General features: G+C 48.4%; 1 protein-coding gene across 1 annotated transcript in view; it reads right to left on the bottom strand.

Annotated features, from left to right (window-relative positions):
* Positions 1-1,233: 1,233 nt before the first annotated feature.
* Positions 1,234-20,045, bottom strand: part of LOC129644121 (nicotinamide/nicotinic acid mononucleotide adenylyltransferase 3-like) — a 118,816-nt gene continuing 100,004 nt past the window's right edge. Inside the window, exons 7-8 of the mRNA XM_055569531.1 lie at positions 3,853-3,954; positions 1,234-1,474 (exon numbers count right to left, since the gene is read on the bottom strand). Of these exons, the coding sequence (XP_055425506.1) occupies positions 1,421-1,474; positions 3,853-3,954 (156 nt within the window). The 3' untranslated portion in view covers positions 1,234-1,420. The remainder of the gene's footprint in view (positions 1,475-3,852; positions 3,955-20,045) is intronic.

Here is a 20,045-nt window from a genome sequence, read left to right as displayed (position 1 = left end):
GTGAAATCAAGGATGTCTCCAGACATTACCAAATGCTCCTGAGTTGGGGTTGGATTACCCCCAGGTTAGAAACACCCAGCTCGGGCAGTGATTCTCAATTCCAGTGGCATACTAATATCACCTGGGGAGCTTGAAAAAAAAATACTGATGCCTGGGTCTCACCTGGAGACATTCTGATGTAGTTGGTTCTGGAGAGTGGCTTAGGGATGGGAAATTTTCAAAGCTTCTTAGGTGGGTGTAAGGTTTAGCCCAGTCTGAGAGCCACTGGTCCAGCGCTGGGCAGTCCACAAGTTTTACATCCATGATAAGCTTCATGACCTTCCTGTGCAGGAAGGGAGGGAGATTATTGTTGTGGGTTTCTGACTACAGAAGTGAGGTCCAGAGAGGTATGGTGGCCCTGTGAGTGGTGGTACTGGCATTCCAATTCAGCTCATCTGACTCCTAACACAGTGCTCCTCCCAAGGGGCAGGGCCCAGCCTGGGCTAGCTTGATGTTGAGGGTCATGAGTTTCTCCCTTCCCAGTGGTTCTTCCTATCCCTTAGCTCCCATTCCCTCACTGTTTCCCTGTTTCTTTATGCAAAGGTGCAGCTAACAGTCATTTACACTTTAGTGAGAACATGAGACTGCTTTTTGTCTTCCAGGGGGATTTGCAAGTTACACCTCATCTGTAACAGTGAAGAAGATGGCTTTGCATCAGCCCACAGATGAGGTGGGGATGGTTTTGGGGTGGTGAGGAGTGTGTTTCTGACACCTCTAGAATCAAATCCAATTGGTAACAGCCTTTCATTAGTGTTCACCTCATTCTAGCTTTGAGGTGAAAATCCTATCCAGCTCCATTTCATTTACAAATAATTTTTGGAGCGTCTCCTGTACACTTGTAAGTGCAGTCATGAAGTCACTGTTGGCTGGTTCTCATTCACAAGGCTATAAGTTCCCAGGCAAAGGGCATCCTGGCCTTCTTCCGTGGCACTCACTACACCTTGGCCCACACTGGACACATGACATGGTAGGTATTTGACACATAGACAGTTGAATGTCAGGCCACCCATCTCGAACCCAAGCCTATGCCCTAGGGAGAGACCACACAGGTTAACCTCAGGACTAAACCTGCATGCATGTGGCTGAATTTTTCACTTCTGCTCTGGGCTGGCATTAAGAGAAGCCAGCTTCAGAAGCCTTCAGAGAAAATGTGAGCACAGTGGGGTTTTGAAGCTTCCCCAAAACAGACATCTCAAGCAGAAACCACTTTTATTGGGATGGCTTTGTTTGAAGAAAAGGAAAAGAGAAAACACCAAGAGACAGACTCTGCTAACAGAGGCGGGGGTAGCCAGGCATCTCTGCCCCATGCTGTGCAGAAAGGGGGGGACCCCGGTGCCCCCGTCATGTCACTCATTCCGAGAGACCAAGATCTGCTCAAGCTTCAGTTCACCTTTTTGAATACTTGCTTGCAGACCACACCCTCTACTCTCATCTCCTGAAACAAAAACAGATTCTTGTTATTGGCCAAAGCAAGGTCACACTTGGGGCTCAGCATGTCCAGGGGCAGGAACTCTGAAAATACTCTGTGACTGCTATTTTTTCCTCAAGAGTTGGTCTGAATGAGACAATTCCTTGGGGAGTCAGATGAACCGGGTCAGGGGACGTCGGTCTTGGCTATGCCCTCTAAATAGAGCTGGCTGGGGACAGATGTGGCTCAGAGCCGACCAACAGGACCCTCGGATGCCTCCTTCCTCCTACTACCCTCCAGGAGCCAAAAGGCTTTAAGAACACCAGGCCTGAGCCCAGGTCAGACACTGTGCGCAGATTTGCAAGAAATCAGGGCCAGAAGCAAGGCTCAACCCCTAAAGGGCTCAACAGGTCCCTGAGACCAGGGTTGCAAACTGGCATGGTGGTTCCAAGCTCCAGCTGCACACTGGAGTTACCTGGGGAGTTTGAAAAATGCCTGGGTCCCAGGTTAGACTGGTTATATCAGCATTTCAGTGGGTGGAGTCCTGGAATTGCTATATTAAAAGCTCCCAGGTAGTACCAAAATGCAGCAGGGCAGCCCCTGCTGAATGTCGCCAGCAAGAACGACGGCACAGTGTTTCTACACTTTCCAAGGTTTTTTTTTTTTTTTTTTTTTTTTTGGTAGGAGGCTGGAAACTTGAATATTTATGTAACATCTCCTAATTTTTAAGTTGTTAGCTGAAAAAGTGTAAGGCCCATGGATGGCCAAATAAAAGATGCCTGTGGTCCCTACTTTGTAACCTCTGGCAAAAAGTCACAGAACTTTTGAGCTGAAAGGGCTGATGAAGTTCACATAACCCACCCTGATTGCTCTGCAGCTGGGGAAGTGGAGGCTCAAGAAGGAGACTGGTTCAAGGTCAGGCACTGCAGCCCAGGCTGTAAGCTGCCTCTGAATATGATGTCCTGGTGCCTCTTCTTAGTGCACACACGTCCTGAAGCTCCTACAGACCCTGATCTCGGCAGAAGCCCTTTGTGGTAGGATGGTGTTTTCCAGATGAGGTTGACAGAAAGAAAGCACCTCCCAAAAGTACCTGGTGAGTCAGAATAGAACCCTGGTCACCTGTACGTGGCTCCTTTCTCAGAACACAGAGTTCCAAGGGAGCAGGAGTGATGCGAGGTCTCTGCTCAGAGGGCAGGTGGTACTTTAGACCCCCAGGGGCTAAGGCACCTACTCTGGATGTGGATGTGCTTTTTCCCGATAATGATAGTGTAGACGCAGCTTTAACCAGTGGTCCCAGGCTGGAGGACAGGGTGAGGGAGGGACCCACACCTGAGCCAAGAAAGGCTTCTCCTCTCCTGATCCAGACTGTTGAGATTGTGAGCAGATAGGGTAGGGGGTCCTTGGACATAAAATAAACCATTTTTGACTGAAGCCACTTTGTGATTTAATGCGTGCCCTTGAACAGGTCTGAGTAAGTAATGATCTTAAGGGAAGTGAAGAAATGCAGGAATCAAGGAAAAGCAGTCAAGGAACTGTGATAAAACAGAGGCTGAGTTTCTTCTCAAGGGATACACATGACAATCTCTGGGTTCTGAAGGAACTAAAGCCCCCACTCAGGTTAAGGATGGACATTTTCTGACCCTTGTGACTTCCATCAATTAAAGCTTGGACTCTGTCAACCTTTGGCCCATCTGAATGCTAAATTCTCCTCTGCTCAAGTCCCTTCATGAATACGCATGAGCCCTTGGCTTAAAACTTCCCCAATTTTGGTGTTTGGGAAGACATGGCTTTCAGAAAAATGCCCAGTGTTCTTCTTACTTGCTGCAAGTAATAAATCCTTCCTTTTCCCAATCTGTGGCTTGGTTGTATCTTTGGGCTTGACACCCACCAAGAGGTGAATCCAGTTTTGGGGTAATAAGATCATGTCTTGAGAAGCTTAGAGAAGTCACCCTGGTTCTGGCTAGCCACAATTTGGCATGGTGAAAACGGGTATCATTTGGGAGCACATGTAAGTTCTGTCATCTTCTAGCTTGTGTTACTGGGATGTAAGCCTCCATGTCTTCTCCAAAATAAGAACCATAACAGTACCTGGCCCATATGGTTGCTGAGACAATGGAAAGAGATATGGAATGCTGAAGGGCTTGGTTCCACATCTGATGGTTAGCAGATGCACCTCCTCATCTCCCTCTGATTGGACAATTGGGTCAGCCCAGACCTTAGACACATTGCTCTGTTCTTAAAATCACTCAAGCATCTTCTCCAGGGCTTTGGAAGAGAAGTTTCAGAGCAAAGGCAAGGCCCAGACATGGTGCATTCTTCCAAAGTCCACCCAGGCCCCAACATGACCAGGACCTGTGGGGCCCAGCGTGGCTTACCCACCCACCTTCCCAACCTCCAGAACCTACCAGGTGCAGCTCGTCACCCTCAATCCACTGGGTCCAGCCACGTCCCTCCTTCTCACCCTTCTGCACACACTCGAGCTTGTCCCCATCCCAGCTCACCGTGGTCTGCCGAGGCAAAAAATACAGTTGTTATTCCAGAGCCAGCAGCCCCTGGGCTTTGGGGTAGGGGCAGCCCCAACCTTGAGAATCCAGGGTGTGCTCAAGTCAGTTTCATTAGAGAAATCTACAGCCTCGTGCTCCTTGCCCATCACATGCAAATCAGTTTTAAAATTTACAAAAACCTTCATAAATGTAAATGGGTAATTAGGACAGAAAAAGTCACTGGGGTGGGGCTGACAGTGCAAAGGCTGAGAATGGGGCTGGGGCGGGCACGGATGTGCAGCATGCTCAGGAAGCTCCTCAAGACAGGTTCCGTGTTCGGTTCCAGGTTCCAGGGGACTGAGGTGGGGAAAGAGGAGGAAGCAACTTGTCTGCCCTTCTGGTCAGGCCGCCACCCCCTACCCCTTGCCCCACCTTTGAGCTCTCACATCTTCCCTGAGCCTCGTGAGCCACCACAGGTACTGGGCGTGCTGATGGCCAGACAGACAGCAGGAGGAGGCCGTCTCTGCACATGGATCTACCCAGAAATACAGAGCTGGGAGTGCTGGAATTTAGACGGGAGACAGCCCAGAAGCCCATGGGCTAGACTGGGACCTGTGTGCAGTGGGCATCTCCTGTATCTGCAGCTGCCCACCTCCAGTCCATTGAGCTCTGCCCTACCCCCTGGAGAGGTTAGAACCCCATGTGTCCCTTCACTGTGAGGCTCTGAGCAAGTCCGTCACTTCTCTGAGCCCCAGTGTCCTCATTTGTCATATGAGGTGGTCAGAGGCCATGAACTCAAGAGGCCTTGGCTTCACAGAGGTAAGCTTCTAGGATTTTTGTGTTCCTGCCCTGCTCAGCTGAGAAGACGGTTAGCGATTGCCTGAAAAGGATTTAGGAGAGCAGGAGGAATCTGGGAAGTGGGTGTGGAGTGAGGGGTGCACTCCCTACGGGAGGACCACCTGCCCCTTCCTACTCCACCCCCCAGTCTCCAGCCTGGGTTTGCTGATCTCTACTGCCCCCTACTGTTGGGATGAAGCCTGCTGTGAGAGGCGGGCACAAGGGGGACAGGTGGAGCCCATGTGTCCCCAGCTCCGCCCAGGAATCAAGCTGCCCTCTGCTCCCGGAGCCCAGAGCGCGAGGGGTATGGGAGTACTTGGGGTGAGAGCGGCTTCTTTCCCTGGTCCAGAGATCACTCGGGGCACATGCCGAGCCCCAAGCCAGAGGGAAGGTCCCACCTCCAAGTCAGAGCAGAATGAAGTGAACGTCTGAGAAGGGGGGTGTAGGGTAAAGGCTACCAATGACCTCAAGCCACAGACAGGATGACCGTTTGCTGAGCGCCTTGTGCACACCCTGCCTGTGAAGGGAAGTGGGGACTGAAATCAACTTCAAGGAGCTCATAAGAACACTTGGCCTCCTCATCAACTGAGCTGCTCTTCATGTTTATTCCGAAGCCTCCCCTGCATACAGAGGGTTCCAGATGCACCCAGAGGCCAAGAAAGAACTGTGATGCTCAGTTACAAGAGATACACTTCTGTCTCTACTGGAAACATTTGAGCCAAGGAGCATATTCCTACCCTCCATCCTAGAAAATGCAAGAAATGCTCAAAAAAGATCACAGTAATAAAAAGAATACTGTAATCTTGCTTCTTCAGAGATAATTACTCTAACATTTTGGTGCATTTCTGTCCAGTCCTTTTTTCTCTATGTATGAAAGTTGAAAGTGTTAGTCGCTCAGTTGTGTTCCACTCTTTGCAACCCCATGGACTGTAACCTGCCAGGATCTCTATGTATAATGTTTTTGTTTTTAAAACAGTGGGCTTCCCAAGTGGTAAAGAACCCTCCTGCCAATGCAGGAGACATAAGATATGCCAGTTCAGGGTTGCATCATATATGGTTTTGTACCCGTTTCTTCATTTAATAGAAGCAGTTTTCCACTTTGACAAATATTCTCCATAAGCATTATTTTAATTGTTATGTAATATTTAGGAAATGGATACATAATTTGTAAGGCCCAGCCAGCAAAAAATGAAAATGAAGACTCCTTTTTAAAAAATGATTAAGGATGGTAAAGGATGGTAAAGAACTCGCCTGCCAACGCAGATGTAAGATCCCTGGGTTGGGAAGATCCCCTGGAGGAAGGCATGGCAACCCACTCCAGTATTCTTGCCTGGAGAATCCCCATGGGCAGAGGAGCCTGGCAGGCTACAGTCCTGGGGTTGCAAAGAGTCGGACCCAACTGAAGCGACGTAACAAGCACACAAGAATTTTAAGACAGTGACAGCAGAGCATTAAACCAAGGGAAGGCCCCTTCTGGGAACAGGAGCCTGTGCAGCTGCCCTGATCCCAGGCCCATGGAAGGCAGTCCTGGCAGTATTTCCTTGTACATGCACCATTATTTAACCTGTTACCTATTCTTGGACATTTAGGTTATTTATAATTCTGTGCTACTATAAATAATACTTCCGTGTATACAGTTTTGAACACAATGTTTTGTTAGAATAAATTCTGAGGCAAAAAGACTTGCATGAAAGAGTGAGCATACTTTTAAGGCTTTTGATAAATATAACTACCTTGATCTCCAGAAGGCTCACACCTGCTTCCCTTCCAACATCAATGTCAGAGAACGAGCTTGAAAGAGATGTTCATTAATGGTAAAGCAGGCTTTGCTCCGGTGCTAACACGTTACCCTTTCCAGATCATTTGGCATCTTTTAACAGGGACCATTTGGATATAGATAATAAAAAATACCTTATCAAAAGAATGATGGATAGTGCAATTTCAGGCTTCATGATAGATCTAGGGATTCAGGGAGTAGAAGGCTCTTGGAGTGTAGAGAACTCTTTGTTAGAGCCCTACAAATCAGACCCTCAAAGAGAAGGATCCCAAACACACAAATGCTATGTCAGTTTCCACAGGAGGTACTTTCTCAGCCTAGAATTCCTGTTGACTCTTGACCCTGGGTGAGTTAGGCAGAAAAGAGACTGGTTCTTGTCTATATTGAAGATACAGGAGAGGCTGAGCTCAGAGAGGTTAGGTGATTTTCTCAGTGTCACCCAGCTAATGAGGAAAAGAACCTGGGCTGGAACATGGGCCTTACATGACGCAGTGCCTTCGTTTCCCAGCCCATGCAGGGCGCCCAGCAGATGTCTGGTAAATTTTGAGGGGCTGCAGAGAAAACATGGACATTATGCTAAGACTCTGAGCAGCCCCCAGATGGAACACCCTTCAGTTCAGCCCAACCATTGCTGGGTGTAGGTGCTGGGAGCCAGAGTTGGGTCCTGAAGACCCATGCCCCTAAGAGACCACAACAGAGAAGGAGGGACAGTGACATGCCAGGTGGTTATAGCTCAGTGTTGTAGGTGCTGGCGTCAGGGGAAGCACAGAGGCAGGAGGGCCCTCATTCTCGAGGAAATGTGACTAGCTTTCTAAAGTGGGAAGGCATTCCAAACAGAGTCGGTTCTGAAGGAGGGGGAGGTAGACAGGGTCATAACCCTGGACTATAACTGGGACTTTGGCCTGGAGCATGTCTTCAATGCCTCCTGATGCTGCCTTTGCCCTCACACAGCCCCATGGCTCTGGTCTGCTGGTGGAACACTCACCAAGGGGCCAGGGAGCCTGCTGGGCTGTCCTCTGGGTTAAAGAGGCTGGGAAGCTCAGCTCTTGGGATCTGTCTCCCTCCCATGCTGTATCAGGTTGACCCAGTATTGTCGGCAAAGAACACGTTCCCTGGAGTCAACAGACCTGGACCCTCTGTCCCGAGCTGTGGGGAATGACCTTGGGCAACAGGAGGAACCTCTCTGAGCCTCAGGGCCCTCATCTACAAAAGAGGGATTCACAGTACCTTCTGTGGCACTGTTCCATCAGGATCCCCAGTGGGTCATATGACGTTCACACCCTTGGGAAGCCCCCTCCCACACAGATTCTGGCCTTGGTGGTGTGAGTTGCTTTGGCCAATGGGACAGCAGGAAGCACAATACAAACAGTGCTTTCAGAAGCCCGGGGGGCTCACTGGGGGCTCATCATCTCAGGATCCTCCCTCTTGGGATGGAGCTGTTGTGCTGTAAGGAAGTGCAGGCTATTCTACATGGCATCTGGTCCCATCACTTCATGGCAAATAGATGGGGAAACAGTGACAGACTTTATTTCCTTGTGTTCCAAAATCACTGTAGATGGTGACTGCAGCCATGAAATTAAAAGATGCTTGCTCCTTGGAAGAAAAGTTATGACCAACCTAGACAGCATATTAAAAAGCAGAGACATCACTTTGCCAACAACAAAGATCCCTCTAGTCAAGGCTACGGTTTTTCCAGTAAGTCATGTATGGATGTGAGAGTTGGACTGTAAAGAAAGCTGAGTGCCAGAGAATTGATGCTTTTGAATTGTGGCATTGGAGAAGACTCTTGAGAGTCCCTTGGACTGCAAGGAGATCCAGCCAGTCCATCCTAAAGCAGATCAGTCCTGAATATTCATTGGAAGGACTGATGCTGAAGCTGAAACTCCAATACTTTGGCCACCTGATGCGAAGAACTGACTCATTGGAAAAGACCCTGATGCTGGGAAAAATTGAAGGCAGGAGGAGAAGGAGATGACAGATGTTGAGATGATTGGATGGCATCACTGAAATGGACATGAGTTTGAATAAACTCTGGGAGTTGGCGATGGACAGGGAAGTCTGGCATGCTGCAGTCCATGGGGTCACAGAGTCAGACACGACTGAGCGACTGAACTGAACTGAGGCTCTTCTACTGGAGTGAAGACAACATGATTCTCTCCAGGGGATGAGAAAAAGTGATCACTGTAGAACTGAGGCTCCTCAACCGAGCCTTCAGCTGAATGCACTCCCATGAAGCTGCGAATACCCAATCAACCCACAAAACCACGAGTAAGGAGTAAATGGTGGTTGTTTTAACGTATTATATTTTGGGGTGGTTTGTTAAGTGGCTTTGGATAACGACAAGACCCACTTTACCAGTTTATGCTGAGGATGAGAGAAAATATACATAAAGTGCACAGGGCCTGTGTATGGGGCCCTAGGTAATGGTGATCATGACATCCAGAACTTAGATAAGGGTGGGATTTGCTTGTCAAAGTTGAACAATAACTAAAGCATTTGTTTCTTTTTTTTTTTAAGCCTTTCTTTTTAAAGTTGGAGATTAGAGAAGTGATGGACAAGCTAGTTACCATGGCTAAATGTTTCAGAAGCGCCTTCCCTTCCAGAAGACTTGGATCCAAGAGGAGACCCTGCAGGGCTGCCTGCTGACTCGGGTGCCTGGAAGCCCTCTGATGTCTGCTTCCCCTAAAATTTAATTAGTCTTTGTTTAAGTAGAAGACCTATTTGGAGACTCCCCACTGACAGCTGCAGCGGCTCTGAAAATGCGGTTGAGTTCTCCCCCTTTGCTGTTCCCTGTTCATACTTGGTGGACATGGATTTTTCCTTTTCAAGCTTTGTATCCTGTGGGAATAAACCAGCCATTTCCCAGAGGAACAGATTTGTCCTAAGAACAGAAAAGGGGTGGGGAGTCAGGGAGGAGGGTGATCATCTACAAACGCATAAGAGGACAGAAGGAAAGAATGTTGGGAAATGGGTGGGTAACAAACAATGGTTGCTTGTTTTTCTATGACACAAAACAGCTTATGATAACAACCTTTCCCGGAACCCCAGGACTTCTTCTGTGACCTCCCTCTGCGGTGAGCAGCCACCTTTGGCACATCAGGCCAAGTTTGGAATGAGGCTCAGCTTGCACTGTGAATGCAGATCTGAAAGGGTCTTTAAGAGGTCATTCAATTCAATTTCCTAGCTTGGACACTCATCATGGCTTAATCCTGTAATCAGGGTCTAGTGGGGGCACTTTTAGGCAAGAGGATGTTCCTGGTGCTTTTTAAGAGGCACAGGAAGGCAGGTGCCAGTGGGAGCTGAGGTGGGTATGGTACAGATCACAGAGACAGTGTGGTGTCCCCCTCAACCCCTGCACCATGGGCTCTGGGGCCCCACCTTGGAACTGAAGCCCAGACAAGTCAAGGACAAGGGGAACGTATGGCCACCTTCAGCTCCCCTCCTAACAGTAATTCTCACAGACCATCTGAATTCTGCAAACGAGCTGCAGCCCAAGGCGGCTGGTTATAAAGCAAAGCCGGCCCAACTTTTCTATTAAAAACTAATAACCCCCAACACTTTGTCCTTGTCAGCAGCTTTCCCAGAAACACACGCACCAAAAGATGAGTGAGGACAGTCAGTCCTCTGACGGGGGACTGCCACTTCAAAAGTCATTATCCAGCTCCCCTGACCACTTAGAAACCCAAGCTGTCGTGGAGGTGACATAGAAAACTCAGGTCCCACGAGCAGCCTGAGGAAGCTGGTTCCAAGGATGCCTTGAGGCCTCTCACTCCATTTGAGTGACCTGTACTGGGAGTGACAGACCATTCCCACTAAATGGACCCAGTGACCTGGCATGAACCACAGACAGTGAACTTAGCTGCCAAGGATTTATAACCATCCTTAGAGCCCCAAACATCCACTCCCACAATTATGGAGATGATGGCTCAGTGGTCCTTCTGCACTTGCCCTTGCAGCTCTGGGAGGCCTCTGCTTGGAGGCCTCGGGCTGGACCTGATTGCCTCTGTGGTTCCACAGCCAAGTCCTAAGAGGGGAGGTCTTGTCCATGATTGGTTCTGCCTGCAAAGGCCAGAGCCCTCCAAAGCTTGTGCTCTTTAAATTTAAGGGGAAAATTGAAAATCCAGACAGTGACCAGACACTTTCTATATGTGATGTGAATGGATAAAAGATACAAATTGGCCATTCCCCCTGGAGTTTGGTGCTTCACCTTTTGAGGGTTTCTGGAACAAGGAGGATGTTTTTAGACTCTAGTACTGTTAAATGTGGAAGTGGGAGGGTAGGAAGGACAGGGAAAGTAAATGAGAACCTGCCAAGTGCTGGGTATGGTATTGGGAGCTTTACGCTGATCAAAATTAGGCTTGTTAAGTAACCCGCCCAGGCCATCTCAGGGTTAGGGGTTGAGACATCACTTGAACCCATTTCTTTCTGGCTGACTCCACGAGCTCCCCTGCCCAGGAGGCCAGGCTGGGTGATCTTCTGATCCATTACAAGGGGGCTGGCAATGACTTAAAATTAGCACATTCAGGGGAAAAGCCGATTCATTCTAAAAGCAGGTTAAAACTAGATTAATAAGACCTTAAAACACGAACAAGTAATTAGGTACATAAAAGCCATCAGAAGCAACAGCTACAGACCCATAAAGCCACAGTAGGCCTTCGTGGGCATGAACAAATGTGATTCCAATACCATGAAGAAGCCAAGAGCAAATGATACCATGAATCTTAGGACAAACAAAACAATAAAATGTTAAATCTTGACAAGTCATTTTAAAAAGTCCTTAAAAATTCCAGAAAGTACCCAGGATTAATTTTAAAACAACAACCCATCAGAGAGCTCAAGGTCCCGTGAGGCCACCGTTCTGGGGAAGAGGGAGTGAGGCTGGAGAAAGTCATGGGGTTCCCATGGAACTGGGCTCAGTCATTCCAGGGGCTCAGTACTGAGGATGGCCCGAAGTCTGGACTGGACCCAAGCTCTGCCATGAAGCAGCTCAGCCTGGAGGGAAGGCAGACATGCCAACTAGCGCCAGTGCCGCCTGTGTCCTGTTTGCTGGGTACCTCCTCGTGGAAGTAACAGCATCCTGTCATTATTACCATCATCATCATCCCCCCGAATCAGGAACTGAATACTCACTGCATGCTGGGCAGGGTATTAAAGTGTGGGTCATATCAACACTTTGGCCACATCATGTGAACAACTGACTCACTGGAAAAGACCTGATGCTGAGAAAGATTGAGGACAGAAGGAGAAGAGGGTGACAGAGGATGAGATGGTTGGATGGCATCACTGACTCAATGGACATGACCTTGGGCAAACTTTGGGAGATGGTGAGAGATAGAGAAGCCCGGTGTGTTACAGTCCATGGGATTGCGAAGAGTCAGGCATGACTTGGCGACAACATATCTGATTTGTTTGATTTGATTAACATATTTGATTCCCTAAACCTCTGGGGCAGTGATGCTTCTCCCCAGTTTACATATGTGGAGACTGAGGCTTTATGGTCACTCAGCCATTGGGACTTCCCTGGTGGTCTGGTGGTTAGGAGTCCACCTTCCAATACAGGGGACACGGGTTTGATCTCTGGTCAGGGAACTAAGATCCCACATGCCCTGGAGCAACTAAGTCAGCGCACTACAACTAAAGAGCCCACTCGCTGCCACTAGAGGGCCTAACGAAGCCAAAAATAATAGATAACTTTTGAAAAAAGGTCCCCCAGTCATGAAGTGGGGAGATGAGGTTTAACTTCAGAGCATATGCTCTTGGCTACTGGGCTCTGCATTTCCCTAATATAAGCTGACCCTTGAATGACCCTTGAACACTAAGGTTTTGCAACACAGCTCTGTGTAATCAAGGGCTTCCCTGGTGGCTCCGACAATAAAGAATCTGCTGGCAATGAGAGAGACCAGGGTTCAATTCCTGGGTTGGGAAGATCCCCTGGAGAAGAGAATGGCTATCCACTCCAGTGTTCTTGCTTGGAGAATCCCATGGACTGAGGAGCCTGGCGGGTTACAGTCTATGGGGTTGCAGACTTGGACACAACTGAGTGACTAACAACTGTCACTTTTCTGGGTAAGTGAACAACATTCAACAAAGATAGGTTGCACACCAGCCTCACATGCTAGAAACAGAAGGCAGGGAAGGTGAAGATTCTGCTCTAAAGAGCTCACAGACTATTGCAGACAGACAGAGAATTCCTGCAGAACATCAAGTGCCGGTAGAGGCAGGTGATGGTGACTGTGGAAGTGGGAGGGCACATCATCAGACTCTGAAGTGGAGACAGAGGTCCATCAGGGAAGGCTTCCTGGAGGAGGTGATGCTGGAATCGACACCAAAAAACATTAAGAGTTAGGTTAAGAAACAGAAATTGGAAAAGAGGAATGAGGGAATTTCAGGCTCAGAGAATAGCCTGTACAGATGCAGGGAGCTCAGGGGGCTGCATAAGTGAGGCTTCCAGATGGGCTTTGCCTGGCTGGACCCTTCTGGAACGATACCCCTCAGGGAGACTAACTCTGCACCTCCAATCCCAGAATGTACCAGCATCTCTTTTTTCTCACTTCACAACTTTGTAGCTCCAATCCGCCAAACCTGGTACAATAGAAAATCTAAATTTTTGCCTATCTGGCAGGCAGAGTTGGCTCTACTACTTGGGCGGGTACAGGGAATTGGTCTATTCCCAAGTCTACCTGCAGTGGGGGTGGAATAAAGGAGGGGCTGTCCTGCCAGAAGGTGCTCAGAGAGGCTCAGACGAGCAGAGCCTACTTGGGGGAGGCCTCATCTCTTCCATGGGGACTTCTGGCCTCTATTTTTCTGTTTATCTTTCAAAGCAAACAGAAATAAACAATTCCCGGAAGATAAGAGATGGCAGCTCAGTAGCCAGGGAAGGTCAAGCAGGTCAGGATGTCTTGACGAAGAACTCCTTTGAGTCTATACTTTTATCCACTGCAGGATACCAGCCCCCACCTTAGCATCTAGAGCAGAGGAAACGCACAGTATTGTTTGTTGACTCAACAGAATAAATAAAATGGCAGAAAACATTCTAGGGGTACTCATAAATTTTCAGGCAATGAACATCCCCCTTTTTTCTTTTACAGACAAGCTGTCCTAGGCAAGGGGCTTCCCTCGTGGCTCAGATGGTAAAGAATCTGCCTGCAATGCGGAAGACCTGGGTTCGATCCCTGAGTCAGGAAGATCTCCTAGAGAAGGGAATGTCTACTCACTCCAGTACTCTTGCCTGGAGAATTCCATGGACAGAGGAGCCTGGCAGGCTATATAGTTCATGGGGTCACAATGAGTCAGACACGATTGAGTCACTAACACTTTCATTTTTTTATCCTAGGCAAAGTGGCTATTTGTTCTTTAATAGATTAGCCTCATAGAAACAGGTTAGCCATTGGAACGACATGGGCTCTGAGTTTCTGAAGCCTGGAGTGCTTAGGGCCATGCCCGGCGCTACACAGACAGAAAGAGCAGGAGTCATGGTTTCCATCCACGTCTCCCTGACTCTGAACCCACAGCCTGCCCATTGCCCACAGGAACATCTTGCTCCCATGGATGCCATTGCCATTGAACCCAGAAGACTGTGTGTGAGGCTGGTCTGGCCATCAGACAGCAACTTGCCTGACCTAGCTGGGCACTGGCGAGGGACCCAATGACAGCCTTAGACAGAGGCTGGTCTGGACTCCAATCCATCTCCACCTCTTTCTAGCTGGGTGACCCCAGCTATTTACCTTTTGAACTCTTCATCTGCAAAATGGGGCTAATGAGTCCTGCCACAGAACAGAGCCATCAGGAGGAAATGAAACAAGGGTTTGGAAGGACCTGTTTTAGAGCTGGACTCTTCTTAGCTCTCGGCCTTGCCCTCCATGCCCATGTTCTCAGTGGGTGTAAAGAGGCAGGTGCCCCTGCAGCCCAGCCTCTGCACGTGTAACCTGCTAGCTCTTCTCTAAGTGGCCAGGTGTCTCTTCACACAATACCACCTGCAGAATTTGTCTCCTGGAGGACACAGTTTATAAAGTGAGAGAGCTACAGATAACAGCTCCTACTGATGGAGCAGTTGACTGCAGGCTTTCCTGCATCTAATCCTCATTGTGAAGCAGATATCCCTTACTTGATAATTATTCCCATTTCAAAGACAAGTGAAGGCATAGGAAGGTGAAGTAACTTACTAAATGACACCCAATTTGTTAAGCGACAGAGATGGGACTCCAAAGATGAACTGATTATGATGTAGTCGGACTGCCAGGCCCTGCCTTGAAGGGAAATGGACTGTAGACAAGCAAGAGTTTAGAGGAGGGCCAAGAACAGCTACCCTCAGCCTGGAGGCTGCAGATCTTGGCCAGCAGGGCAGCCTCCACTGCCAGGGAGAATGAGATGGAAGCCAAGCCTCTCACCTCCCCTACCAATCCCATCCCAGGACATCACAGCTTCCTGGGGGACACAGCATTTGAGACTGCAAAAGTCTCTCAGAGAAATTAATTCAGAGCCCTGACCCCTTAACATAACAATGCTTCCATCTTTCTCTGGTAACAACCTGGAGTTAGACAGCCTGGATCTAAATCCTGGCTCCACCACCTAGCTCCCTGATCTCAGACAAATGATATCTATTCATTTCTTATTAATATTTCCCTCAATCTAGGAAGAATTTTGGCATCTTTATCATAGAATTGTGAGGATTCAAAGAATTAGTGCATAGAAAGTGTTTAGAATCCTTAATACCAACACACATTAGCTAGTTTTTAATGGCAAGTAGATCTCGTAGATATGGTGAAAGACGACACCTATACTCCACTATTTTTATATCCATTTCATAAACACACTGGGGCTAGCTGTGCCAGGCACTGGAGATACAAAATTGTGGGCCCCACTGCTCAGCATCTCAAATGCACTGAGCATCACAGGCGCCCTGGGGCAGCACCTGCGGAGAGGGACAAGGAGGCAGGGGGGAGGATGAAGGGGGATGGGGCGTCAGGATGAGGTCTGTGGAGCAGTTAAACCTGGGCTGGTCCTGACCATGAGTAAGTGTGAGAGGAAGCAGGGGACTTATCCCAGGGAAGAGTGCAAAGAGGTGCAAAAGAGGGTGGTATGTGCAAATGGTGGGATGGGGCTAAGTGAAAGGTGTGAGGCGGGTGTGGGGCTGGATAGGCAAGTGCTGCCATGTTCTGAGGTCCTGAATGCTGTCTGGATTTTGCCCATCAGCCCTGGGGAGACTCTTCGGATTTTTGAGCTGGGGAGTAGAAGCGTGATCCATTTCTCTTTTATTTTTTTAAAATTTTTGCCCATTCCACACAGCATGTGAGATCTTAGTTTCCTGACCAAGGATTGAACCCTTTCACCCTGCTTTGCAAGTGCAGAGTCTTAATCACTGGACTGCCAGGGAAATCCCTATTTCCCTTTTCAGAATGTGAAGGATGGTAGAAGGGAGATCGGTGTGAAGATACTGGAGTAATTAAATGAAATCCTCCATGGAAAGTGCTGAGCCTGGCACATACTAAGTGTAAGAGATGTTAACTGTTATTATTATTACGGGCAAGAGATATTCAGACGATGGGGAAAGGGGAGAGAGAGATTAAGAAGCAGATCTATGGAACTTGTGGATGGGTTGTCCATAAACACTTTCCATTTATCTTCACAGCAATCACCTTCATGGCTACACAGTGGTCTATGGAATTAAAAGCCCACAGTTACTCTAAACACCTGCGGTCCCAGGAGTTTAGGGACAACCGCAGGAGGCGGCCTGTTGTGTAAACCACACAAAGTTGGGAGTTGGGAGTCAGAGGTCTGAAGTTGAATCCTGGACTATGGTTAACCAGGAGTGTGACCCTGGCAGGACCATGGGTCCCTGTCTGTTAAAAAGAAGAGTACCTCTAGGCTCTAGGATTGTTGGAGGACTGAATATACAATACATTATACATCAGGCACTAGGGTGGAGCCTGCTGTACATAGCCCTCAGAGGGTGCCTCTGATTCTATGGGCTGTTGAGGATTATTACTGCCCAGCTTCTACAAATGCCTTTGTACAAATATTAATAGATACAGCCTATCTTCTGAATGATTTTCCTGGAATGTAATTCCATAAGTGGGATCTCTGAGTCAAAGAATAAGATGATTTTTCTGACTCATTGCACATTATCAGTTAGGATTCCTACACGCCCCACCCCCCGACCCCCTGCTCATTTTCTGAGTGCAGAGCCAGTTTTACTGTAAGGTTGGCAAAGACCGATTTTGCAGGCTGGGTTCTCCCCGAGTCCTGACTTCATGTTCTTCACACTAGTCTTGTTTTATACAGTTTTCCCCCAGACTATTCCTATGTTGTCCTTGGACCCTCAGGTCAAGAAAGAAAGGAGGGAGGGAAGAAGGAATCTAAGCTATTTGCATACTATAGGAAACAAGTAGAGTCTTTAGGTATTTAACCAAAATAAATGTGCTCTCATGGTAGAAATTCAGGTGGCATGAGGTGACCTGGGGTTCCTCTTTTGAGGACAAGGGGTGGTGTGTGTGAATGTGTGTGTGTGACGCTCTAGCACAACTCCATTTATACAACACAGACAGCTACAAAAATGCTTCCCAGGGAGGAAGCTTTTGTGAATCAGGCACAGTCTCTGCTGTCATAGGAGCTTCCAGTCAACTTGAAGTCATACAGGAATAAATCCCCGGGCCCAGGTGAGATGTCTGCCAATGCTGATTTCCAGGCAGACTTCCGTGGAGAAAGGGGAATCATGTTTACAGCCTCTGGGCGCCTGGAGGGGGTTTCCCAGTTCCAGGTCCTGTGCAGATAGGGGTCTGGGTTCATCTGTGAAGGCCTAGAAATCCAGAGTGACTAGGGTGGTAAACCAGCAAAAAGGAGGCTCCCAAGCTGAGGGCATATGCACAAGCAGTTTCAGCTGTATTTAGACACAGTGTTTAGACCTGTCTATCCGGGACTTTTGGAGGTGGGTACATTAGGGCTGAAGGTGAAGCCCTGGATCACTCCCAACACCCTGAGGCTGTCCTTTTCCCCGTCAACCCACACTCCAGCCTCTCATGCGGGGCCTGCCTTGGGTGGGCGGCCCAGGGAGGTGGAGCTCCTGCTTTGCCTGCAGAGACCCATCTCCAGGCACCACACACCCTCTCCCACACCCCTCAGAGTCCTTGTGGGCTCAGCTACTGCTTGAGATTAGTCAGAAACAAGAGCCCAGCCCTGGCAGATCTCCAAGCCTTAGTCAGAGAATATTCCAACTCCTACTGTGTACTCACCATAAACCAAGTGGTAACCGCTTAGCTTGCATATAGCACATTGAATTTTGTAAAGTATCTTCCACTTGACGTGCTCTTTTAGAACCTTGCCACATCTGCACTGAGATGTGGAATCCATGTTCCCTTCCTTGGGAAGATGGGTGGGCCTTTGGGACTGCCTAAACCAACAGAGTATGGCAACATTCTTTCTATATGACTTCAGAGGCTAAGTAGATTATAAGAACGTCACATACTTCTCCTTTATTCTCTTGGCCCCCTTTTTCTTGGAACCCAGTTGCCATGTTGTGAGGAAGCTCAAGCAGCCAGTAGAGAGTATGAGTGAGCCATCTGGAAAGTGGGCCCTCCAATGCCTCACAGATGTGGCACACAGCAGGGACGAGCCTCCCTTTTTGAGCCCCACCCAAACTGCAGATTCATGAAGAAAATAAAGAACTGTTATTGTTTTGGAGGCTTGGAGCACTAAGTTTTGGAGTGGTTTGTTACATAGCAATAGAGATTTGAGATAATTCATCACTACATAGTTTTCACAACAATCCTATTAGTGGTACTGTTAATATCTTTGGCTCCTGTTTACAAATGAGAACACTGAGGTCCAAAGAGATAGAGTATGTTCCCAAAGGAAGCACAGCTGGAGGGTGGACCCAGGATTCAAATCCAGGTCCATCTCAAAGCCAAGACTCCCAGTTGCTCTGCTGTATTCTGCACCTGTCCAGCGGCACACACTGTTGGTATCACTTACTTGGACCCTGAGTCACAAACCATCATGGGCTGCTTCAAGTTTGGTGTCTCCAGGCATCCACATGGACTGGAGTGCATCTCTCCACTTTCAAGTCCCCATAAATGGGCACCCTTAACTCCAGCACACTGAACCATGAAAAGAACATCATCGGAACCTGGGCATGGGCCAGCCCACTTCCTCATTTCTCTTTCTTAGTCGTTATCATAAGCATGGTCTTTGAACCCACAGCATCAGCATCAGTCAGGAACTTGTTAGAAAAGCTCTTGGTTCCTACTCGAGACTTTCTGAATCAGAAAATTGGGATGTGGGGCAAGTTTAAGTTTGAGAACTACTGTTCTAACTCCTACGTGGCTCTTAACATATGATTTGTAGGACTCTATGTCACAAGAAGTTTTTAGATGCAAGCAACGGAGAAGGCAATGGCACCCCACTCCAGTACTCTTGCCTGGAAAATCCCATGGATGGAGGAGCCTGGTAGGCTCCAGTCCATGGGGTTGCTAATAGTCGGGCACGACTGAGCGACTTCACTTTCACTTTTCACTTTCATGCACTGGAAAAGGAAATGGCAACCCACCCCAGTATTCTTGCCTGGAGAATCCCAGGGACAGAGGAGCCTAGTGGGCTGCCGTCTATGGGGTTGCACAGAGTCGGACACGACTGAAGCGACTTAGCAGTAGCAGCAGCAGCAGGAAAACTGCAAAACACTTCAGGGGAAAAAGAAAGGGAACATACTAGCTGGTTTAAGGATGTGAGAAGTCTGGGAATGGTGTTGTATCAGGAGTTCCAGCAGCCCTCCAGTGTTGTGGTTTCTCTCTCCCTCTCTCTTTCTCGATTATTTCTGCTTATCTACTGGCCTCATTTTATTTTTTCCTTCTGTCCGATTTCTCCTGCAGCCATGGAAGGCGGCAGGAAACATATGACTGGCCCAGTCACACACACAATCACGGGTCAGGCCGCAGGACACTGTCATGGCCCTGGTTTAAGGTGCTCAACCCAGGAGAGATGACGTACTGGGATTTGCAGCTTCACCAGAACCCACAGATAAGTAGGGGTCATTCCCACCCCAAAGAAGGTGCTTCTCTGGGTGGGTAGCAGAGCAATGTCTATCAGAAAAACAAACAGTTGTAATCTTCCAGTATACATGTGGCCATCACAAGAACACTGCCTGTAGTCCAGGGTCTCAGAGGGATTTCCCCCTGCTTGTTGGACATAGTATAGTGGCTTCACAAGGCCCTATTTCCTGTGCTATCGCCCTAGTCCTCAGAACGAGCTGTGAGCCAGGTGGAGCAGCAATCACAATGTCCATTTAGCAGATGTGAAAACAGAGGCAGTGTGTTCAGTCATTTAAGGTCACTTTGTTAACTAAGTAAGAGGGGAGGATTCAAAACCAGATGTCTGACTCGAATACCAGCACTCCTTTCTCCACACCCCCAAGCCTTCTCACCACTCTCATCCAGGGTGTGATAAGGGTCACAATACGGAATTGAGGTGCTGGTCCTTAGCAGAACTCCATGAAGCTCTGCTTTCATGGAGC

Source organism: Bubalus kerabau, chromosome 2 (genome assembly GCF_029407905.1).
Source record: "Bubalus kerabau isolate K-KA32 ecotype Philippines breed swamp buffalo chromosome 2, PCC_UOA_SB_1v2, whole genome shotgun sequence".
Taxonomy (NCBI): domain Eukaryota; kingdom Metazoa; phylum Chordata; class Mammalia; order Artiodactyla; family Bovidae; genus Bubalus; species Bubalus kerabau.
Note: the sequence above shows the minus strand (reverse complement) of the source record. Positions and strands in the feature narration are given on the sequence as shown.